This window comes from Dromiciops gliroides, chromosome 4 (assembly GCF_019393635.1).
Source record: "Dromiciops gliroides isolate mDroGli1 chromosome 4, mDroGli1.pri, whole genome shotgun sequence".
Lineage (NCBI taxonomy): Eukaryota > Metazoa > Chordata > Mammalia > Microbiotheria > Microbiotheriidae > Dromiciops > Dromiciops gliroides.
Window position 1 is genome coordinate 209,655,864 of NC_057864.1, and position 25,723 is coordinate 209,681,586.

The 25,723-nt window shown below is 33.7% G+C and overlaps 1 protein-coding gene across 1 annotated transcript in view; it reads right to left on the reverse strand.

Moving 5' to 3' along the window:
- CEP112 (centrosomal protein 112) overlaps positions 1-25,723 on the reverse strand; it is a 479,659-nt gene that overhangs the window by 339,856 nt on the left and 114,080 nt on the right. The window contains exons 12-16 of the mRNA XM_044003044.1: positions 22,499-22,642; positions 7,897-8,051; positions 7,535-7,664; positions 5,759-5,851; positions 4,187-4,246 (exon numbers count right to left, since the gene is read on the reverse strand). Coding sequence (XP_043858979.1) covers positions 4,187-4,246; positions 5,759-5,851; positions 7,535-7,664; positions 7,897-8,051; positions 22,499-22,642 — 582 coding nt within the window. The remainder of the gene's footprint in view (positions 1-4,186; positions 4,247-5,758; positions 5,852-7,534; positions 7,665-7,896; positions 8,052-22,498; positions 22,643-25,723) is intronic.

Below are 25,723 nucleotides of genomic sequence, written 5' to 3' on the forward strand. Positions count from 1 at the left end.
AAGGACCTTTGAAGATGGGCCAACTTTTTGATAGAGACTGGAGGAAAATAAGAGAGTAGGAGATTGTGTCAAGGGGCTTTCAGATGAAGAGAATGGAAAAAGAGGGTGCTTATGTCTCATAAGTTCAATTTTCTTTTTTTTTAAACTTTCTTAATAATGATAAAAAGAAAAATTAAAATATTTTAAGCACTTTACAATTATTTGATTTGATCTTCATAACAATTTTAGAGTTAGACGGTACCAAAAAAATAATCTAGTACAACTCCTTCATTTGACAGTTAAAGAAACTAATACATAGAAGAATTAAACTTCTTTGCTCAAAGTGACAGGGATTATGAGGCAACAACATAATATAATGAATAAAACATCAAACATTTTCTTGTATTTTTGTGCAACAATCCTATATTTACACAATTTAAAAAACATAAAATGCATGTACATAAGATAAATAGAGCAGACAGGAATAATACCATATAAATCAGAGATCACATGAAGTATTTGGAAGTAACTGAAGACAGAAACCAATCTAACCTCTCAATTTAATTGAAAATAATAATAATAATGATAATCACCAACACCATTGCCAATATTTATATCATGCCCTAAGGTTTACAGAGCATACATTACCTCAAAACTGTGGCTTAAAGAGCTTAACTGACCTATTCAAGGTATTACAAGGGTTCAGTAGCAAAAACAAGTCTTCAAATTCCACTTCCATGATTCTTTCTGATAGACAACACTACCTCAAATATCCTAGTATGGCACTTATCTGCTAGGGTCACAAAAGGAGATATGTGTTCCACAAAGGTAATTTTGAGGAGAGTGGAGATTACTCCAAGTGCCAAAGCTTTTAAAATTTTTTGAAGTCTACCTGTACCCTTCTCCTATTAACATAAATAACAACAGCTAGTTCAATTTGAACTCAAGACCAAAACTGATAGTCTTTTCACTGTACCACACTGACACCTATTCTCATTGTTTCCCCAAATTTTTTAAATGTTTAAATTTTTAATTTTTAAATGTTTTACATTTTTAAAAATTTAAGTAGAAAAATTTTATTCTGAGTTCCAAATTCTTTCTCTCCCTTCACTCTGTCCCCTACCTGCTGAGAAGGCAGGAACAAAACTCATTACACATGTGAACTTATGCAAAACATATTTTTGCAGTAAGCAAGTTCAAAAAAAAGAGAAAGTGAAAAAATATCCTTCAATCTGAACTCTGAGCCCATAAGTTCTCTATCTAGAGGTGGATAGCATTTTTCATCAGTTTTTTGGAATTGTGGTAGATCAATGTATTTATCAGCATTACTTAGTCTTTGACAGCTGATTGCCTTTACAATATTGCTATCATTGTGAAAATTGTTCTCTTGGGGGCAGATAGGTGGTGAAGTGGATCAAGCTCCAGCCGTGGATTCAGGCAGACCTGAGTTTAAATCCAGCCTCAGACACTTGAGACTTACTAGCTGAGCAAGTTATTTAACCCTCAATGCCCAGCAAAAAAATTAAATTAAATTAAAAAAACGTTCTCTTGTTTCTACTCATATCACTTTGCATCAGTTCATATAAGTCTTCCCAGATTTTTCTGAAACTATATCCTTCCATCATTTCAGCACAATAATATTCCATCATATTCATATACTGTAATTCATTCAGTCATTTCCCAATTGGTGGGCATCCCCTCAGTTTCAAATTTTTTGCCACCACCCTCCTATTTCTTATTATATCAGGAAAAAGATAAGGCACCATGGGTAGAGTATCTGTGGGGAACTTATGGAAGCATACCAACAAAAGTCACACTGGATCAACATGAACAGTCATCCTTGATGTCTCTTGGAGTCATTAATTTCCACTTGCCCAATTCAAATTTTTCAGGAATGATTTTCTTCAGCAAAATTGTATATCTCCTTTTCCATTAGGCAAGTTTTGTTTTTTAAAGGAGTTATTCTCTTCAGTAGATTTTTGTGCCTCTTTTCTCATTTGGCCTATTCTATTTTTCAAAGTCTTATTTTCTTCAGGGTTTTGGGGTTTTTGTTTTTGTTTTTGTTTTTGGTGCTTCTTTTATCAAGCTGTTGACTCTTTTCATGATTTTCTTGTATTACTCTCAATTCCTTTTCTCAATTTTTCTTCTACCTCTCTTATTTGATTTTTAAAATCCTTTAGTAGCTCTTCCAGGAATTCTTTTGGGGCCTAAGATTAATTCCAAAAAGAATTTTTTTGAGGCTTTGGAAGTAGCAGTTTTGACGTTTTCTTTTGAATTTGTGTTTTGATCTTTCCTTTCACCATAACTTTTTTTTCGGGGGGGTGGGGGGCCAGGCAATGAGGGTTAAGTGACTTGCCCAAGGTCACACAGCTAGTAAATGTCAAGTGTCTGAGATCGGATTTGAACTCAGGTTCTCCTGAATCCAGGGCCAGTGCTTTATCCACTGCACCACCCAGCTGCCCCCTTAACTTTTGATGGTTAGGATTTTTTAAAATTTCCTCATTTTTCCATCTTTTTCATGACTTTTATCCCTATGTTAAAGAGGGGATCTGCTTCCTGAGGAGTGGGGACATTGTGGTCTGTGGTGACACAGTCTGAACTGGACTGTCTTCCACTCTCACTCTGGTGGGGCAGACCTTTCCTGTCAACCTTCTAAGTTGTTTTAACTGGAAAATTGTTTTGCCTTGTCTTTTTGTTACTTATGTCACTCCAGAATTCTTTTTGAGGTGTTATTTAAAGATATGCAGAGGTGAATCTGTGAGAGTTCAGCTGAGTCCCTCCCTTTCTTTACCATCTTGGCTCTGCCAGGCTCACCTCCTGAGAATTTCTAGGCTGACTTTTTAAACTAAATATTCCCCAGTCTCATTCTCACTTATGCACTCTATCTCATGCCTTACACCCCTGATCTAGTGAGATGAAACACATTTTGCAGGAAAACGAATGTATTTCCCATCCATATCCTGTAAGTTCCTAGTTTTCCTATCTGTCCCCATCTCTCCTTTTATGTGTTCTTTCACCACCTCCAGCAACTGCCCCTCTTCTTTCATTAGTTCTTAAAAATCAAGAGCTCTAATGGGGTCTTAGGACATTCTCTGTGTCTGAAGAGGGCCACAGTTCCATTTGGGTGTGCCTTTTTGTGTTCTTAAATGACCAGGAAGCCACATGAACATGGCCTGAAGCCATCAGCTTCAGGGAAAAATATGGACATTCAGCGAAATAGAGGACTTAAACATTCCTGATGAAAAGACCAGAGCTGAATAGAAAATTTGACTTTCAAATACAAGACTCAAGAAAAGCATAAATAAGGTTAAACTTTACATTTCTACATGAGCAGATGATCCCTATAACTCCTAAGAACTTTACCTTTATTAAGGCAGTTAGAAGGAGTATACATAGACAGAGGACACAGGTGTGAGTTGAATATGATGGGAAGATTAAAAAAATAAAATTAAGAGGTGAGAAAGAGGAATGCACTGGGAGAAGGGGAAAGGGAGAGGTAGAATGGGGTAAATTATCTCACATAAAAGAGATATGAGAACTTTTACAATGGAGGGGATGATTAGGGATATGGGGGGGAAGGTCACAAGAACCTTACTCTCATCGAAATTGGCTCAAAGAAGGAATAATATCATACACATTCAATTGTGTATAAAAATCTATCTTATGGATGAAATCAAAGCTATTTATAGTCATGAAAATTTTTCTAAATCACTACTGATTAGAGAAATGCAAATTAAAAGAAATCTAAGATACTAGCCCATACCTATCAGATTGGCTCATATGACAGAAAAGGAAAATGACAAATTCTGGAGAGGATGTGGGAAAATTAAGACACTAATGCATTATGATGGAGTTGTATACTCAGTAAACCATTATGGAGAGCCATTGGAACTATGCCCAAAGGGCTATAAAAATCTGCATATCCTTTGACCCAGCAATACCACTACTAGGTCTATATCCCAAACAGATAAAAAACAAAAGGGAAAAAGGACCTACATGTACAAAAATATTTTTAGGAGCTCTTTTAGTAGTGGCAAAGATTTGGAAATTGAGGGGATGCCCATCAATTGGGAAATAGCTGGACAAGTTATGGTATATGATGATTGTGATAGAATACTATTGTGCCCATAATTATTTTTCCTGCTTGGCATTTATATGTTGTGGTAATATATTAAATAGTTCATATTTTCACATTCAAAAAAATTACCTTTTTTTCATAATTGAGATCTAATTGAAATTTTTCCTGCTGGAATTTATTTTCTTGCTCCTGTAAAAGATAAAAATTTGCTTTTATAATAAGTAAAATTGTTCCTTAGGTGTCAATAAAACTAATTTAATAAGACAAATCAACCTGCTCTAAATAAAACTATTTTTTTCCACATCTAAACCACACCACCTGATCTCTGGGAATTTTCCCTATCTCTTCCTCACTGGAAACTTGGAGTCCAGCCCTGACTCTGATAAGCTTAACCTTTACTTTTGGCCAATTAGAGGCCTCCACCTTTCTTTGTGGTCATCTCCAAATCATGTCATTGTATAACAACAGTTCCTATATGCCCTCTCCACCCTTCATGACCCATTTCTCTTTATATGTTTATCTTGCACCATTAGAATAAAAGTCTGGGAAGGCAGGGACAATCTAGTTTGCTTGTATTTGCATCCCTATCACTTAACACAGTACCTAGCATAGTAAGTACTTAAAAATACTTTATCAGTTTTGCATTTTTATGAAAATAGTTCTATCAACTCAATTTTCAAATAACAAGTTAATAGTTAAGTTGGTCTAAGCAAGTAACTAAGTTCTGAGTAGCCTCAAAGTATTAAAACTTCTTCAACTTTTTAAGGCTTTAAAGTGTAATTTTTTAAGGATTTAAGGAAATATAATTCTTCAGTATAAGAACTTCCTCTAGCAATACTGATCACAGTCCCTCTATATGGTCTTCAAGAATTGCTATACCAAAAAAATAGTCACCTGCTGCATATGGAGCTTCTTCAAATTTGGCTATTCTAGAACTCAAACAACATATTCAGCATCAGTGGCCCATACTCAAAGCCTTTAACATCAATATTTGAGGTTACACTCTGATGCTAAAGTCCCAAATACCAATGCAAATTAATTCCTTCTCTGCAATTTATTGTGTCAAAGAATTGCCTATGGCATTGTGGGATAAAGTGACTTATCCCTGGTCACAGAGTCAGAAGTAAAACTTGAACTCAGCTCTTCCAGACTCTGAGACTAGTTCTTTATTGACTATATCAAGATGCCTCTTAGCAAATAAGTAAGTAACAATATGACAGTCAAATTCTTTCCCCTAGGATCTAGTCTATTATTATTTTAAATGACCTGTCTAAATCATTAGTGAGCTAAGTATTTTAAAGAGACTTCATCATTTTTCTTGATTTCTACTTGAAGTAAAAAATAAATACTATTGAAGGTGAGCATGACAAGTATGTTATGTGAAGAGACTAAAAATAACCATCCATATATATTCTTAAACCAGAGCTTCATTAAAAACAATGATCAATACTTCAAAATGAAATTATTTTACATTTAACTCTATATACTAATATCTACTTTATGTGTTTTAAATAGAAAGAAATGGCTTTTTAATATATTCAATGAAAAGAAGAGTAAGAACAAATTCTTTACTTTGGCAACTGCCTATTGTCATTTGTAAGAAGTCCAAAAAATGGATTTATATACATCTGTATCACAAGTTAAGAAAGGGAAATAGATGTTTTGTCATTTTTCTATAGACTAAAAAAATTCAAGGCTCACCCTTAGTTGTTGCTGTCTTTGATGTTCTGATTTTTGTAGCTGTTGTTTTAATTGACAGATATTATCTTCCAACTTCTCAATCAATTCAGATGCCTGCAGATATTGAACAACAACAACAAAAACCCTATAATGATGACCTTGCTGTAGCTCCACTATTTAGTGCTGGAGGAATAACTTTACTATTATTTCCAAAAGTTACATTCAGAAGCAAAATGCTTCTATAACAAAGGCATTTTATCATAAGAAATACAATTTGTCAAAAAAAAAAAGAAATACAATTTGTCATGGCAAATCCAACTATTTATTCTTTAAAGTATAAATCAAGTTTTACACACAATTTAAAACTGCTAATAAAATTATTAGAAAAATAGCCACAGGGCAGCTAGGTGGCGCAGTGGATAGAGCACCGGCCCTGGAGTCAGGAGTACCTGAGTTCAAATCTGGCCTCAGACACTTAACACTTACTAGCTGTGTGACCCTGGGCAAATCACTTAACCCCAACTGCCTCACTAAAAAAAAAAAAAAAAAGAAAGAAAAAAAAAGAAAAATAGCCACAAGCTTACCAAAAATGTTTTCAAATTGTTGATTTTGAAATCAAACATCAGAAAGTCTTAATTAACAAAATAATTATTTGATTATGCTAAAAATGTTAACATGAATTTCTTTGTGCACTAAGTGCCAATAAATCAAATGAAGGTTAATTTGCTTTGGAACCAAGGTGTAAGTTGGAAGTAGAGATAGCATGGGATGGTGGACAGAGGGCTTACCTTGGAGTCAGGAAGACATAGGTTCAAGTCCTGTTTCTAATACATACTAGTCATGTGAACCTGAGCAAGTCTCCTTATCTCTCAGTACCCAAGTGACTCCTAAGGCTGTATAGAATTACAGAGGTATCTCTTTTTTGGACTTGTGGAAGGTATTTCCACACAGGAAGATTCAAAAAGATGAAATCACAGGTTCAGATTTTTAAAAGAAGGTAAGTTACAGAAGTTTTTTTCTGAAAATCAATAATTTTAGTAATTATAAGGCATTCTATAGTATCTAGTTTTGCCTTCTATATTCTCTAAATTATCAGTTCCTTAAGAGAAGAAACTCTGTTCTGTTCATCTGTGCATTACAAACATCCCCCACAGAAGTTCTAATACAATAAAGCACTAATAAATGTTCACTAATAGGAACAGAATTAAATACAAATATAATATAGTATAGTCATTTAATGAGCCAGATTCTATGAATATTCACAGTGGAAAAGTTAGAGATTACATTCATTCTTTCAAATTACTAGAAAAAATTACCCAACATGTTCCCAGGAAGAAGTCACAAAAATCACAGAATTCTGGGGTGTCAAAACTAGAAGAAATCTTAGAGGTTATCTAACCAAATCCCTTCAATTAACATATTAGGCAATTAAGGCCCAGAGAGGTTAAGGCACAGAATTAGCACTTAGCAGAGCTAGGTTTCAAACCAAGATCTCCTGATTTCAAGGCCTAATACTTGTTGTATACTGCTGCTTTGCTATATACAATAGGAGAAGCTGGCTCAAGAAATATTAACTTGTGCTAACAATGAATTTAATAAACTATCAACTTTTTTTTACAATTTTAGTTGTTTCAAAAATGAATTTAAAAGACAACTACTCTCAAAAGAAAATATCCTGTTATTGCATGATTTTGCAACTTCTTACTAAGAACACATTGGGTAATTTCATTGAGTGTGATAATCCAAACAATGAGTGTTCCTTATTTCTGTGAAGGTGTCTCTATAAGTATGCAATACCTTAGCAGAAGACACAGCATATTCTTCTTTCATAACCTGGATATCCGAATCACACCTGGCTTGTAATAATTTTATACTTTGTTCATAATCTTGTGCAATATTATCCTTTTCTTTATGAAGTGAGTTATTTCTAGAAGCAAGGAAAAGAATAAGTTAGAAATGGACTTTCATTGTTTTAAATAACTATTTTTATCATTAAAAATTTTAAAACCAAATAAATAATAATTCTTGGATTACAAAGGACACATATTGTAATGGACAAGGTATGATTTTATAACGTGTTCAAATTGAAGCAAATGTCTTGGATGGTTAGTATCATTATTTTATAGCTAAATCAATACATCTTGGACTTTAGCTAATACCTTGCCTTCACTTCTTGCAGTTCACAGCATGTCATTTGGTAGCATTTTTCCAATTCGGTTTTTTCCTGACTTAATTTTTGCCACTGTAAATTGCTGTTCTCAGCTTCTCCAGTGAGCTGCTGAACACGGGCCTCCAACTCTTTTACCATTTGGTTCTAAAAAATAATAATAATAAGACATCCTTAAGAAAATTCCTTCATGTATCATTAAGCAGCATAGAGACAAGAATAGATTTAGAGCTAAAAGAGACCTAAGAGGTAGACTCACTAATCTTAGAAATAAAGAAAGTGAGGATCACAGAGTTGAAAAGATTAGCTCAAGATCACACAAATAGTAATTAATAGAGTTAGGACCTGAATCCAGATTGAGCATTCCTTGGTAGAATTTGAATGGAATTTGCATTAAGGGAGATAAGATAAATTGCTATATTATTAAGTGGGAATAGAAAGGAATATACATAAATATCAGTTGTTCATGACACCTTTACAAAAACTGTCATCAGGCTAGGGCATAAAAACCTTGTTAACAAATGAAGAAAAGAAAAAATGTTAAACATATCCTTTTAGAGACTATATTGTAATAAAAATTATAAATAAAGGACCTTGGAAGAAAGGTTTGAAATGTAAATAGAAATTAAATGACTATATCCTAAAGAACTAGTAGGTAGAAGTAAAAATCATAGAAATTGTAAAGAATCTTTTTAAGGAAAATTACAACATTGAAGCAACAGAACTAAACTTTTAAGATATATCCAAGGTCATCCTTAAGGGAAATTTTATATTTCCAAAACAATTCATCAATAAAAGAAAGAATAGCTCAATGAATTTCACACAAAACTTAAAAAAAAAGAAGAAAAAGGCAATAATTCAAGAAACCTCAAATAACATAAAAATACAAATTCTGAAAATCAAAAGAAATGAACAAAATTGGAATTAAAATACTGAACTTATAAATACAACTAAGAGTTATTTTTTTCTTAAAAGACATAAGTTAAAAAAATTTGATCAATAACTAATCTGGATTTAAAAATAATTAAATAGCCAATATTAAAAATGAAAAGACATCATAATAAATGAAGGAGAAATGAGGGAACTTATTAGAAATTATTTTGACAAATCACATGCCAAAAAAGTAATAAATTTAAATATAAAATACCTAGATTAATCAAGAAATTGATCATTTAAATAAATTAATGTCAGATAAAGAAAGCATCCTAGGAGGCAGCTAGGTGGCGCAATGGATAGAGCACTGGCCTTGGATTCAGGAGGACCTGAGTTCAAATCCAGCCTCAGACACTTAGCAATTACTAGCTGTGTGACCATAGGCAAGTCACTTAACCCCAATTGCCTAACAACAACAAAAAAGCATCCTAACTAGAGATTTACTTCCAATTTAAAAATCTAGACTAAATGTATGTAAAAGTGAATTCTATAAAATGTTCAAAAAGCAATTAACGTCAATGTTACATAAATTATTTGCAAAAAAAAAAAAATAGAAAAAGAAATCCAACCAAAATTCTTCTGTAATGCAAATAGTGTAGATACCTAAGCCAGGAAGGGATAAAGCAGAGAAGGAAAATATAGGCCAATATCTTAATAACTATGACATAAAAATATTTAACAAAATGTCAGCAAAAATGCTATCATCAGCATATTAAAAAGATTATACAAGTGATAAAGTTAGATTTATTCCAGGAATTCAGGGTTGGTTCAATATTAGTAACACTATAAATATAAAAAATAATAACAATGACAAAAACAATAAGAAGCCACATGATTGTATTAATAGAAGCAGAAAAAGCATGACAAAACATAACCATTTAGCTTTTTAAAAAAAATTAAAAGAAAAAGAATAAATGAACTTTTACTTACTATGATAAATAGTATCAATATAAAAAACTATAGCCAGAATTATATGTAATGGAGAAACAATAAATATGTCTCCAATGAGAAGAAGAGAAAAGCAAGGATATATTGTATCTCCATTACTAGTTGAAATAGTTCTAAAAATGCCACCTTATAGCAATAATTAATATTAAAAAGAAACTTTAAAGGAATAAGCATGGGCAAATAAGAAAAAAAAAGTATTGCTTTTTTAGATGATATAATAGTCTATTTAAAGAACCCCAGGGATTCAACTAAGCATTAGTTGAAAAAATAACATCAGTAAAGTGAAAAGATGCAGAATGAAGCCATATAAATTATCAGCCTTGGATTTTTAAAAATATATATTTACCAATTTCATTAGATATCTCTCAATTACATGTAAAATTTTTTAAAATTATTTTTAAGTGAATTCCAAGTTCTCTCTCTCCCTCTTGACCTTCCCCTACCCTTCAAGAAGGTAAATGATATAATATCAATTAAATATATATATGTAGTCATGCAAAAAACATTTCCATATTAGCCATGTTGTAGAAGAAAACACACAGAGACAAAGAAATACAAAGAAAGTGAAAAAGTATGCTTCAATCTATATTCAGAGTTCATCAGTTCTCTAGAAGTGGACAGCATTTTTCATGTTGGGTCTTTATAATTGTCTTGGATTCTTGTTTTAATTAGAGTAGCTAAGTATTTCTATAGTTGATCACCCTTATATCATTGCCTTATAATATTTACTATCTTAATATATAATTATCATATTTACCTTCTTTACCTTTATAATATATTTACCTTTATAATATTTACCATCTACAATGTTCTCTTTCACTTTCCATGAGTTCATATACATCTTTTCAGGTTTTTCTGAAACCATCCTGCTTATCATATCTTAAAGCACAATAGTATTGCATCACAATCATATACCACAACTTGTTTGGCCATTTCCCAATTGATAGACATCCCCCCAATTTCTAATTCTTTGCCATCACAAAAAGGGCTTCCATAAATATATTTGTACAAATAGGTCCTTTTCCCTTTTCTTTGATCTCTTTGTGAAACAGATCTAGTAGTGATATTGGTGGGTCAAAAGGTAAGTGCAATTTTATAATCATTTGGATGTAATTCCAAATTATTCTCCAGAATTATAGTTCACAACTCCACCAACAGTTCATTAGTGCCCCAGTTTTTCCACATGCCCTCCATGTTATGTTATTTTTCTTTTGTCACATTAGATAATCTGATAGCTGAGAGGTAGTATCATTGAGTTTTAATGTGCATTTCTCTAATTAGTAATGATTAAAAGCATTTTTTTAATGTGAGTATTGATATCTTTGATTTCTTTTTCTGAAAACTACTTGTTCATTTATTTTGGCCATTCCATTTATCAATTGGGGAATGGCTCTTATTTCTATAAGTTGAGCTCATTTCCCTATATACTCCTATAAAATTATTTTCCCACTTTCCTGTTTTCCTTCTAATTTTGACTGCTTTAATTTTCCTTTTGCTAAAACTTTTTAAATTTCTTGTAATCAAAAATATCTATTTTACTTCCCATGATCTTCTCTATCTCTTGTTTAATCATAAATTCTTCCATTATACATAGGTCTGGCAGGTACATTTTTCCATGGTCCCCTAATTTAATTATGATATTACCATTTATGTCTAAAGCATTTATCTATTTTGCCCTTATCTTGGTATATGGTATAAGATGTTTGTCTATGCCTACTTTCTGCAAAACTGCTTTCCAATTGTCCCAACATTTTATGTCAAATAAGAAGTTCTCATCCTAAAAACATGGATCTCTGGTTTTATCAAACATAAGATTACTTTAGTAATTTACTACTGTGTACAGGGTACCTAATCTATTTCACTGATTCACCAGTTTATTTCTTAGCCAGTACCAGATTGTTTCCATGATTACCACTTTAAAATATAATTTGAAATCTAGTACTGTTAGACTGGCTTCACATTTTTGTTGATTCCTTTGATTTTATTGACATTTTGTTATTACTTTTTCAAAATCAATAAAATAATTATTTGGTTGATTGGTATAGCACTAAATAAGAAAATTAACTTGGGTAGAACTGTTATTTTTATAATATTGGCTCAGTGAACTCATGAGGAAATATTTCTCCAATTGCTTAGATCTGTCTTTATTTCTTCGAAAAGTATTTTGTAATTATGTTCAAATAGTTCCTGGGTTTATCTTATTAGATACATTCCCAAGTATTTGCTATTGTCCACAGTTATTTTAAATAGAATTTCTCTTTCTGTCCTTTCTTGCTGGGTTTTGTTGGTAACATATAGAAATGCTAATGATTTATATGGATTTATTTTATATCCCGAAACTTTGCTAAAGTTGCTATTTCAACTAGTTTATAGTTGACTTTCTAGTGTTCCCTACGTATAGGCTCATATCATCAGCAAAAAGTGATATGCCTATTTTTATTCCTCCAATTAATTTTTCTTGTATTATTGTCATAGTTAGCATTATAGTATACTGAATAATTGTGGTGATAATGAATACCCTTGCTTCATCCCTAATCTTAAAAAGAAGGCTTTACATTTATCTCCATTACAGAAAATACTACTTCTTGGTTTTACATAGATTTGACTTATTTGAAGAGAAGCTCCACTGATTCCTATGCTTTCTAGTGTTTTTTAAATAGAAATGTACAAATTTAGAGATATAAATTTTCTCCTAAGTACTGTTTTGGCTGCATACCACAAATTTTGGTATATTGTCTCATGCTTGTCATTCTCTTTAATGAAATTATTCATTGTTTCTATGATTTGTTCTTTGATCCACTAATTCTTTAGGATTTAATTACTGGGGGCAGCTAGGTGGCGCAGTGGATAGAGCACTGGCCCTGGAGTCAGGAGGACCTGAGTTCAAATTCAGCCTCAGACACTTGATACTTACTAGCTGTGTGACCCTGGGCAAGTCACCTAACCCCAATTGCCTCGCCAAAAATAACCAAAAAACCAAAACAACAACAACAACAACAACAACAAAAAAGGATTCAATTACTGAATTTCCAATTAATTTTTAGTCTTTACTCCTGTGGTCTTTTGTTGAATTATTTTTATTCCATTATGGTCTGAAAATGGGTGTATTTCATATTTCTGCTTTTCTACATTTGGTTGTAAAGGTTTTATGTCCTAATACATTGTCAATTATTGTGAAATGCTATTTAGAGCTGAGAAAAAGGTATACTCTTTTCTCCTGCCATACAATTTCCTCCAGAGGTCTATCATTTCTAACTTTTCTAAGATTGTATTCAAAACCTAAATTTCTTTCTTCTTTATTTATGGTTAGATTTATCCATGTTTGAGAGAGGAAAGTCAACTTTTCAATATATTAGCTCCCTATCCCTTACTCCCCAAAATAGCTAAAATAGAAAGACAAATGTATAAATTACTTGGAAGTCCATATACCAAGATATATAAGAGAAGGGGGTGGTTAGGTGGCGCAGTGGATAAAGCACCGGCCCTGGATTCAGTAGTTCCTGAGTTCAAATCTGGCCTCAGACACTTGATACTTACTAGCTGTGTGACCCTGGGCAAGTTACTTAACCCCCATTGCCCCGCAAAAAAAAAAAAAAAAAGATATATAAGAGAAATAGCTGCAAAATGCTCTTTATAAAAAAAATAATAGGTCTAAATAATTGAATAGGGATTAATTGCTAATGGATGGGCCACAACAATATAATAGAAGAAACAACATTACCTATTAACTTACTTAATCAGTGCTATACCACCATCAGTTATTTCACAGAGCAATAAACATAATAGAAGGAGGAATAAAAGATAAGGAATATGAATACTGAAAAAATGAGGAGTAGTAACAGATAGTAGTAGTAACAGTAAAAGTAACAGATCTGAAACTATAATACATATCAGTAATCATCAAAACTAGGAGTGAGTTAAAAATTTAAAAATTGATTAGTGGAAATGATTGAGTAAACAAGATCCAGAAACAAATGAACATAATATCATCAAAAGTGATAAAGTCCCAAATCCCAACTAAAAGAGTAAAGACTCACTATTTTTCAAAAAATATTTTGAAAACTAAGAAAAATCTAGTTAAGTTTTGCCTAGCATCTCACTATATATCACAATAAGCACCAATTGAATACATCATCAGGAGAGGAAAAAAGTTCATAGCATAAAAAAATTAGAAGAACAGGGAAGGAGACAGCTTTTACAACTATGGACAGAGGAAGGAAGAGTTCGTGACTGTGAGGGAAAAATCCATCCTCTTCTCAATAATTCTCAGGAACTCAGCAGCAAAGTGACAAAGGCTTTATTTTCTTCTCATGAAAAGGAGGCACCCTAGTGTGCAGCTAGTGAGTGCCCAGAAAGGGGGCTCACAGGCCCCATTTTATACCCTAGTCCCTAACGCGAATGGACCCTCCCCTTTTTCATCACTGGTGGGGTTACAATCTACGCACAAAAACTAGCTAATCAGAACACAGTATTCCCACCCCTCTTCCTTGTAGGGGCATAACTCAGGAGTGGACCTTATACTTCCTTATATGGACACAACTCTGGAGGGGACCTTATTGAGACCAGGGCTCCTTGGACCATGTGACCTTACTAACCTGAGGGGGAGAAGAGGATCTGAGACCTTTGTCCTACAAACAGGTCAGGGGGAGTATGACTGACTGTTATATCCACATTGAGAGGAGACAACTACCCATTTCTCACATTGACCAAGCAACAAAAAGAGGATATGAGAAGATAAAATGGATAATTTTTATTATACAAAATAAAAAGCTATGTATACAAAAAATTAAACCCATTTAAAATTATGGAAGAAATAATTACCTAAGGAAAAAAACATTTGTAACAAATTTCTCTGATATCCAATAAATACTGAATCAATTTAAATATATGAGAATATGGATCATTCCCAAATAAATAACTAATGAAAGGAAATGAACAAGCAATTATTAATAGAAGAAAAGCAAGCAACAGCCAAATTTTAAAATTCTTCAAATAATTAGAGAAATAAAAATAAAATAATTAGAGAAATAAAAACTAAAACAACTCTGAGGTTCACCCACACCCAACAGAAAAGTTGGAAAAACAAAACAAAAGGAAAATAGAACATGTTAAAGGGGCAATAGGAAAACAGACATATTAATGCACTATTGGTAAAACTGAATTGGTCCAGTTATTCTGGAAAATAATTTGAAACTATGCCCCTAAATTCACTAAACTGAACATAACCTTCGACCTAGTAGAACCATTACTAGGCCTTGACCCAAAAGGTATCAAAGAAATAGAACAATAACCCATAACAAAAATGTTAATAGCAGCTCTTTTTATTGCAAAAACTGGAGAGAAAAGGGAATGGCTAAACAAATAGTATTTGTGAATGGAATGGAATACTGTTTTGCCATAAGGAAATAAGGAAAAGAACTATTTCAAAGAAACCATGGGAACCAGTAAGAACTGGTGTAGGATGAAATGAGCTGAACCAGAACACTTTCTGTAGTAACAACAAAGCTGTAAAGAAAAACAACCCAAAGCCTTAAAAACTCTAATCAAAATAAAAACAAAACACAACTCTAGAGGATAGATAAGGAAACATACTACCCACTCTTTGGGAGAGGATGATGGACTTAAGAGACAGAATGAACCAGACTATCTTGGATGTGGCAAATATACAATTTTGTTTTGCTTAACTATGCTTACTTATTATGGTGATTTTTTTTTCTGTTTTTTAGTTAGTGGAGGAGTAGTGGGAGGAACAGGGAATTTAGAAACAGGATTATCTGAAAACAAGAAGAAAAGTCAAGCCAAAAAGCACTGAATAAATACATAATAGGGACCAAGTACTATGTGTGCTAAGGAGTAGGTATAAAAAGAAAGGTTAATGAAAAACATCTCTGACCTCAAGGAATTCTCAATATAACAGAGGAGTTAACATACTAGCAGTTACATAGAAACAAGATATATACTAGAAAAATTGGGTATAATCACAGAATGAAGCACTAACTTTTAAGGAAACTGGGAAACGCTTCTGGCAAAAGGTGAAAGTTTAGTTGAGATCTGAAGCAAGTCAAGGAAGCTAGGAAGTGGAAAAGAGGAAGGAGAGAATTCCAGGCAGTGGAGACAACAAGAGGAAACACCTGAGATAGGGAAAATGGAAAGGAAAGAGCATCATTGAGGCATTTTTAAAATGCACAGAAGAGTGCTTGAAGGAAGTTCAGAAAGCAATACAGAAAAGCAGGACAGTCACATGTTGAATTTATTATACCTTTAAAAAACAAAAAGCAAATTCTACTAATAGAGTATGCATTTTCAAATATATATGAAAGGGGAAAATGGATCATAATCCTTTTTCTCTTCTGTTTTATTAATGGAAATATTCTCTCTTCTGTGTATTCACTAAATTCAGAATTTAAAAAAAAATAAGATATTAAACTAAGAGACTACAAAGGATCCTGCCTCCCAACATGTGATACCACAGAATTTTCTTTTTTATTATATCAAGTAGTCTCTAAGCATCCAGGAAGAAAGCTGAATGAATTTGTAAAAAGAATGATAGCTAACTATTTAATATTAATAATAATAACTTTGCTTTTACGTGTTATGTCATTTGATCCTTACAACAATCCTAAGAGCAGGTGCTATTATTATCCCCATTTCAACGATGAAAAAACTGCAGCTGAGAGAAGCTTAGTCCAACACTGATTGTATCAATCAACCAGTAAACCCTATGAAATATACCAATCAATCAATAAATATTTATTAAATACCTACTATGTAGCATGTATTGTAATAAATACCACCTAGCTGCCAAGTAGTTGTATTATTAATCAAACTAAAATTGGTCTCTTCTTTTAAAAATATTTGCCAGGGGGCAGCTAGGTGGCACAGTAGATAAAGTACAGTCCCTAGATTCAGGGGGACCTAAGTTCAAATCCAGCCTCAGACACTTGAAACTTACTAGTTGTGTGACCCTGGGCAAGTCATTTAACCCCAATTGCCTCACCAAAAAAAAAAAAAAAAAAGCCAGGTTACTAAAAAAAAAAAAAAAAGAAAAAAAACACAAAAAAGATAATTTTAAATACCTTAAAAGGCAAGGAATTTTTTAAGGGGGCATTTTATAACTAAAGAGTTATTCAAATGTTTTATTGCAGCACAAAGATGAATCTATATCAGGAAAGCTTTGGCACATCCTACCAAAATAGTAAAATTGTATCTATGGTTATAATCTAAGGAAGAGATCTGAAATCTAGCCTAGCTAAATCCAAGTACAGAATGTTGACTAATATGTGATGATTTGTGGGATGTCACAACTACTCACCAGATTGTCTGCTAACACATACTAAGGAAGTAGTGTCTATATGGAGAAAGTGTTTATACCAATGAAATCACAGTTCTTTTCGAAGTATTTAGGAATAATGGTTAACTATAAAAAACTGGCTAAAATGTGAAATTCAACTAAATTCCAAAGACAAGGAACAACATATTATCACAGCAATGAATATGAACTGAATATGGATTTGTTATTCATTGTTGAAAGAAAGGAGTACTATTAGAGGGACTATGGGGTGGCAGCATACTAAATCAAAGCAGAACAATAATTTGGTCTAATCATTCCAGAAAGAAAACATTGAAATTTCTGATAAAAATGATTAGATGGTTCAGGTCCTTTCACCTAGAAATCCCACTACAAAGCATGTATCCCAGAGAGCTCAAGACAGAATGATAGGACCCACACATAAAAATATTTTTGGCGGGGTATAAACACACCCTCTCTTCTATCTTCCAGCTTCCCCCTTCTCTTTCATGCACCCTCCCACTCTGAAATTTAGTTTCACAAAATACACTGTTTCCTTGTTAAAAGGGAAAGGATCAAGTTTTTTGAGTTTTAGTCCATGGTGTTTCAGGTCTCTAACTCCATCATCATTTCTCCTAGCTCTTTAAATTGTGTTTTTATGTTTATCTCCTTATATATAGAAAGTTCTTAATAGTCCCTCTGTCGTCCTCCTGCTCCTGCTCCTCCTCCTCCTGTCCTACATGTATCTTTCTCTTTCTAGGTTTTTTTTCCCTTTTAATACTCTCTAGAGATGAGCTGATTTATTTAATTACTTGTGCTTACTTTGGTAGTTTTATTTATTTCCCTTTTTATGTTTCTATTTATAGTATTTGCAAGTTGAATAATCTGCTCTAAGCTTGGTTTTTGGTAGGAATGCTTTAGATGTTTCTCTTTTATTGAACATCCACACTTTTTCACTGATAATTAGAAAGGCTTTAAGGGTATGTCATTTTGAGTTGCATCTTGAAATTTTTGCTTTTTCTAATGTTCTAAGCTCATTAGTCACATGATCTGCCCCTTTTTTGACTCATATAATGTGTTTGTATTCTGTATCTCTCTTTTCTTCTCTCTCCTGTTTGTGTGTGTGTGTGTGTGTGTGTGTGTGTGTGTGCGCGCGCTCAGGCACATGTATGTATGTATGTATGTATCTATGTATATTTGTTGTCGAATCTTTGATACCTCATTTGGGATTTTGTTGGCAAAAATACTGGAGTGGTTTGCCATTTTCTTCTCCAGCCTCAATTCTTCCCTAGGCTTTAATTACTAAAAGGGCATTCCCTCAGACAAACTGAGACCTGGTAAAGACCTTAGTTTACAAAGGTCAAGGTCTCCCACTGTATCCTGGGCTATCGCCAGTCCTGATATCATTGGTCCTCTTCAAGAACAAAGGACAAACAACAACAACCATGACTAAGCCTACATCCCATAGAGATCAAAGAAAAAGAAAAGGGATCCATATATATAAAATATTTTAACAACTCTTTTTGTGGTAGCAAAGAATTGGAAACTAAGGGGGTGTTGATCAATTGGGAAATGACTGAACAAATTATGATAGATGGAAGAAATGGAATACTACTACTTAAGAAATAATGAAAGGGATAGTTTCAGAAAAACTGAGAGAGCTAAATGAATTGTGGTCTGTATGAATCTATAGGAAGAATGAAGTAAGTTGAACCAGGAGAAAAATGTTGACAACAGGGTAAAGATAAACAACTTTATAATATTTAATGGTACAGAGAACAGAGCCTAGAGTCAAGAAAGTCTGTGTTTAAGTCTCACTTCAGATATTTCCTAACTGTGTGACCTGGGGCAAGTCACTTAACCTCTGTCTCTGTTTCTTCAACTGCAAAATGGGAATCATAATAAGCAGCTACTTCCCAGAGTTGTGAGCGAGGATGAAATGTGATAATATTTATAAAATACTTAGCACAGTACCTGGCATAGAGTAGGCACTTAATAAATACTTGTGCCTTTCCTTTCTCATTGTTTCCCCTTCTCCATGATCATGTTTCTATTTATAGTATTGTGATTCCAAAGGAATGATGGTGAAGCATGCTACTCGCCTCCTGACATGACCAGTGCAGAAATGTTTCTGCTTTACTATGCATATTTATAATGAGAGCTTTGTTTTTCCTTTTTTCTTTTTAATGGCAGAGTTAGAAGAGAAAATAGAATTTTGTTAATAGAAGAAATTAAATTATTTTTTTAAAAAATGCTAAGGATATTTGACATTAAGGCAAAGAAGTACTGTAGCTAAACTGATGAGTTGTTAGGAATTGCTAATATACGTCAAGGGAAAGATTTATATAAGACGTGATACAAAGCAAGATAAGCAATGTATATACAATGTATATACAAGATAAGCAAACTGCATATACACTTTAAACAACTATGTATATTTTTAAAACTCATGACAAAGTAAGAAAAAGCTCAAAAGAACTGAATGCAATGTATTTTTTTTAATTCATTTTGTTATACTTTGCTTAGATGGCAAGGGAAGTGGATGAGAAACAGAGACAGACAGATTAAAAAAAACACATAGTGGCAAAGAGAGCTGGTGGAGAGAAATCCTAGGCTTGGGATTTAGGAAGACATAAGTTCAAGATCTAGTCCTGACAAATACTGGCTGTGTGAACCTAGGCAGGTCATTTAACCTCTTAATAGCACCAGACATCTCTCTAAGATAGGAAGTTACAGAATAGCTATTGATTTATATTGATAGGGAGATTTTCCTTGCTAGAAATTTCCTGCATTAATGAAATCACAGGTCCAGACCAAAAAAAAAAAAAAAGAGGGTAGGTTATATATTATATTTATTACTTTATCTATTAATAGATATTAACTCTGAGAAAATCTCTTTAAAAAAGACAAATGTTGGGGCGGCTAGGTGGCACAGTGGATAAAGCACCAGCCCTGAATTCAGGAGTTCCTGAGTTCAAATCGGGCCTCAGACACTTGACATTTACTAGCTGTGTGACCCTGGGCAAGTCACTTAACCCCCATTGCCCCGCCCCCCCCCAAAAAAGATAAATGTTATTCTGCAGAGTATGTCATATATACTTCTGAGTTTTTTACACTGAATTAGAATAATATTTTTAGTTCATGATATTTTGATTATGGGAGAATGTTGGTATTGATTTTGTGGAGCAGTAGATAGAAAGACAGGCTTGAAGCCAGGAAGGCCTGGGATCAAATCCTGCCTCTCATCCAGGTTGTGTGACTCTGGGCAAATCACTTACCTGCTTGGACTAAGGACTGCAGAGATGATGCTGACCTACACTGGTAGAAGGACTGTACTATACCAATGAAATCACAGATTCAGTCTTTATCCTATAATATTTTGAGAATTAATGCTAAGATTTTGTCAAAGTTACTGTTCTCCTTTAAATATGTAATTTAACTTTTTGAGATTTCAAATTATTTTCTGAATAGAATATCTGATTTTTTAAAGTTATCAGTAAAAAAAAAGATTTGGCTTAGAAATTCTTGTACAGTAGGTTTTTTTGTAGCAAATCACTATGGAGTTTTGTTGCAATTCACTATGTAATTTGATTTCCTGTTCTTTGGGAAAAAGAAAGAAATGACCTCTTTGAGGGCAATGACTGGGGTTTTTTGTTTTGTTTTGGTTTGGTTTTTGCCTTTCTCTGTATCCCAGCACTTAGGATAGTGCCTGACACAAAGAAGGCACTTTATAAATGCTTGTTGACTAATACCTCTCTTTTTGGGGAGGAGAGTGGGAGTGAGGCAATGAGGGTTAAGTGACTTGCCCAGGGTCACACAGCTAGTAAGTGTCAAGTGTCTGAGGCTGGATTTGAAGTCAGGTCCTCCTGAATCCAGTGCCAGTGCTTTATCCACTGAGCCACCTAGCTGTCCCCCTGACTAATACTTTTTTTTTTTTTTTTTTAGTGAGGCAATTGGGGTTAAGTGACTTGCCCAGGGTCACACAGCTAGTAAGTGTTAAGTGTCTGAGGCCAGATTTGAACTCAGGTCCTCCTGACTCCAGGGCCGGTACTCTATCCACTGTGCCACCTAGCTGCCCCCCTGACTAATACTTCTTCGGAGAATTCAGTTTATTTTTCTTTTTTTCCCCTCAGTATCAAACCTACTCCTAAACTCAATTTCTCTAAATTCCATATTTTCCTCTCTGCTTCTCAATCCCCGTCTTGTATCAAATCATTAGCAAAAAAAGAATGTAGCTGCATATCAAAGGTCAAGGAAGAAGAGTTTAAAAGATTTATAAAATTCAAGAAAAGTAGCCTAAAACAATGAACAGTATCATTACAATGAATTTCTAGGTACCATACAAATTGTCGTTCTACAGCAAATGAGAAAGGAATGGGATTTAAAATTGTATTATCAACTTTTTAAATTCCATATACTTGTTAAACATGACTTTTCAGTTATGATGAAAATATTCATTTCACAAAATTAACTTAATATGGAAATCTGTACTAATACAAAATAGTGGTTATTTAAAATCATTTTAATTAAAAAAAAAACTGGCGTCTTTCAGTTATCCTAACCGACTGTTAAAAAACTTTCATATTTTTTTACCACAATCTCTAAGTGTATATAATAATAAAATCTATAACCCTTTAGAATTATGCAAGGTGCTTAACAAGATATTATCTCAACAGGGAAGTAAGGGAAAATGAGGAAATGTCAAATAATGCACTAAGGGAAGAGGGAAAAAACAGAAGATGAAAAGAAAAGATGAGAAGCCACAATAAACCAATGAAGTCTTAATGATGCAACAATACTAAATGTGAAATAATGGATGTAAATGAATTCCTAAATTTTCTTTCAACATGAGAAGCTACTCAATGTAATGGGTAAAGTACTGGACATAGAGTCAGAAAAACCAAGATTTGAATCCAGCCTCAAGAGCTTCATGTGTAACCCCGGGTAAGTCATTTAATTCGCTAATGGCAGAAATAACAGACATCACACTCTTCAAGTCATTGGAAAACTCCTTTTGATCCCTATAATTGCTGCAACTGACATCTTTCGTTCTTTATCACCTTTGCTGCTGAATCTCATCACTCATTTCCACCACTGTCTTTACATATATTTGCTGGGGGTTTGGGGTACAAGGTGTCTTTCCCTAGAGTTTCTGAGCATGGTACAATAAGAAAGCTCACTGAATTTAGAATCAGAAAGCCTGAGTTCAATCACAATCATCTGTAAAATGAGGAATTGGACTCAATGACTCCTAAGGTCCATTCCAGCTCTAAATATTTGATCCTGTGAATGGGTTGGAGAATTTGTAAACTCAGAAATTAAATGTAAAATTAAGTTGATGATAGAACTAATTTATCTTCTTATCAATGACTGAAGAAATAAAAAAAAATCCACTCATTTATAGATTCTGTATATTAATTCTTACCGTGGCTTTTGTTTGGGCCATGTATTCCTCCTCCATTTTACTAAGGCGTGCATTTGTGTCCTCAAGCAGTTCTTGGATATTTTCTGTATGTTTCTTTTGAAGCTCAAATTTTTCTCTCTCCATCTCTGCAACCACATTGTGAAGCTGCACAATTAGAAAATTATTTTAATTTTAAAAACACACATTAATTTTTTTTATGGCTTATCCCAGTTTAAATTTTTTTTAATTCCCATATTCTTAAATCTTCCACCAAAGTACTGCTAGATTGTCTCACTATTGTACACAAGTAACCTTAGATTCTCAAAGGATAATCCAGTGGAGCACTAGTTCTGACAACTTCTAACATACTAGAAAAGTTTCAAGCATTCACCCAATGACTGAGTATATGTCTGTTGCCTGAAAAATATGCTAGGACCTTTCCCTTTCAGATTACTCTGTACATATTGTTTAAGCACCTAATGATTTATGTTGCTGTCCCTATTAAAAAGTACACTCCCTGAAGGTAGGGACTGTTTTATCCTTTCTTTATATACCCACCAACTTAGCACAGTGTATCACATAGTAATAAGCACATAGTAAGCCTTTTGACTGACTGGCTAAATTCAGAGAGGTTCACTCTCAGGTGAGGGAGTTTTGGGTCATCGCAACTCTTTGAAAGGAAGCCTCCACCTCTAATAGAGACAGCCATGGTAAAGAAGATTGGAGTTCATGTTCTGCATTTGACACACATGGGCTGTGTGAACTTGGAAAAGGAAACATCTCCACCTGTGCACTGGAACTACATGACAGGAACATTCTGCCTTCATTGAACCCTTTTATAATCCATGACTTTCTTAAAGATCCAGTTCAAATGCCACCTTCTGCAGGAGGCTTTTCCTAATCCCTTCAGCTTTGGAGTCTTTAACTCCCATTTACTTTGTGTGTATCTTGTATGTACCTAATTATTTACATGTTGTCTTCCATATTAGAAGGTAAAATCCTTGAAGACAGGGATTTCCTTTATTTTTGCCTTTCTTTATATCTGTGGTGTATATCATAATACCAATCACATGGTAATAAATATATGATTGATTGATTTTATGTCTCAGTGCTCCAGACAACTCTCCCAGACTAAAAGTTGCATAATAATTGATTATCTACTTTATTGGGAGTTTCCTGAACAGAAGTTTCCTAAACTGATGAATTAGGGTAGGAAAGAAAAAGGGAATAATTTTTTGTTTTGTTTTGTTTTTTGTTTTTTGGTGAGGCAATTGGGGTGACTTGCCCAGGGTCACACACTTACTAGCTGTGTGACCCTGGGCAAGTCACTTAACCCCAATTGCCTCACCAAAAAAAAAAAAATAGCAATGAATAAGCATGCTATTTTGTTGTCTTTAATGCTTACGTTACTACTTGTATAAAATAGCATGTAGGTTTAAAGCTGGATAAAAAAAAAATTCTCCCAAAAATCTTAATTCGCTCATAAGTGACAGAAAAGAGAGAAAATAAAGATTACTGACCTATACATGCCAAATAGGAATGGTTAATCCTTAAATGTACTATTTATTCCATTATTTGGCACTGATGTAATGGTTCAAGAAGCCAGATGCATGGTTTGTGCTAAGTCCAGTTTCCACAGGAATGTAGGGTTTGGGTTGTGGTAAAAAACGGAAGTTTTAGCTGAATCATTTGAGAGTTGATCACATGCTACTGAAGCGGCTTTTGAAGGACCTCCAAGGAGACCGTGACAAACTTCCAGCACACCAACTTAAAACTGAGGGAGGAACAGAAGTTCTCTCTCTCTGGCTTTTCAGCTTAGCTGTGGCGGCGCACGCGTTTGGTGTTCGGCTCTGGTTCTCGGCCTGGTGGGCAGTTTGGGATTCGGTGAGAATATAGACCAAGCTTAGATCTACGATTATTCATTTGTATTTCTACTTTCCTATTTTCCTAATTGGTATCACCTTTTGTTGTCTAATCAATTCCCAAGCAATAAAAATCCCTCACTGATTAAAGCTCAGAAGCTTCTTTTTCTTAGTGGTCTGGGAGATATATAAGGGAAAAGTTAAACGGGGGATTTTAATGCTCATATATCCAATTTTAAACCTCACAGGGTTTGGGGTTTTTTTTCTCATACACTTAGAGTTTGGTTTAAAGCTTGAAGCTATGTCTGAATCAGTCTCTCAAAGACTGTGCGTCTTCTTGAAATGACTCTCCATGTCTTTGTTGATCAATGCATCATACACAATGAATGTTCTGTCCTAAGTAGCAGAATTCGGTGACAGGGGGACAGCGAGGCACCACAGTGGATGAAGCACCGGCCCTGGATTCAGGAGGACCTGAGTTCAAATCTGGCCTCAGACACTTAACACTTACTAGCTGTGTGACCCTGGGCAAGTCACTTAACCCTCACTTCCCCGCAAAAAACAAAAACCCACATAATTCAGTGACAACATTCAATTCTTTATTTCCAGTGAAAAAATCACAGGCTATGAGTAGGCTTATCCATTCACAAAAAGCTAAAACATAACCTCAATATTCTTCAAGCCCTACCATGAGTCTGTGTAACTACACAGTCTGTATGATCTCATGAGTAGGTGTTTCCTCAATACGTATAACAGAGTAATCATTCAATACACAAATCACTAACACCATGACTTTTGATCATACTTGTAAGACTGATTAGTTGGGCTTATCATATACCCCCCCAAAATATACTATGACATTAACTTTTATGTTAGTTGCTCCATACTTAAATATAGCTTCATAGGAAAAATTTGAGTAATGCTGGATGTATGATATAAGATGTTGCTTCACAACCATTTGTAATGAGGACTAGTCTAGATCTTTGTTTGGTCTCAATTCATATAAAGGTATATCCTGGCATTCCAAGTTAAAATAAAGGTTGCAAATACCTTAGAAATAATGCTATAAATCATAACAAAGAAGAGCTAAAATAGCATTATTTATATTAGTCTTAATTCAATATGCATTTATTAAATAGCTTATAAATGCATTGTACTGTCCTAAGCAATGAAGAAATACAAAGTTGGAATGAGACCAGGTCTTTGCCCTCATGAAACTTATGTTCTAGTACAATAAAGGACACATACACAGATAGCTACAATGTCATTAATAAGTATAACTATAATATAATGGACAATAATAATGACCTAGTACATAAAGAGGTTTTTGTAATGTAGCCTGAAAACTGAAATAGTTTACAAAAGAATTTTGGGAATATAACTC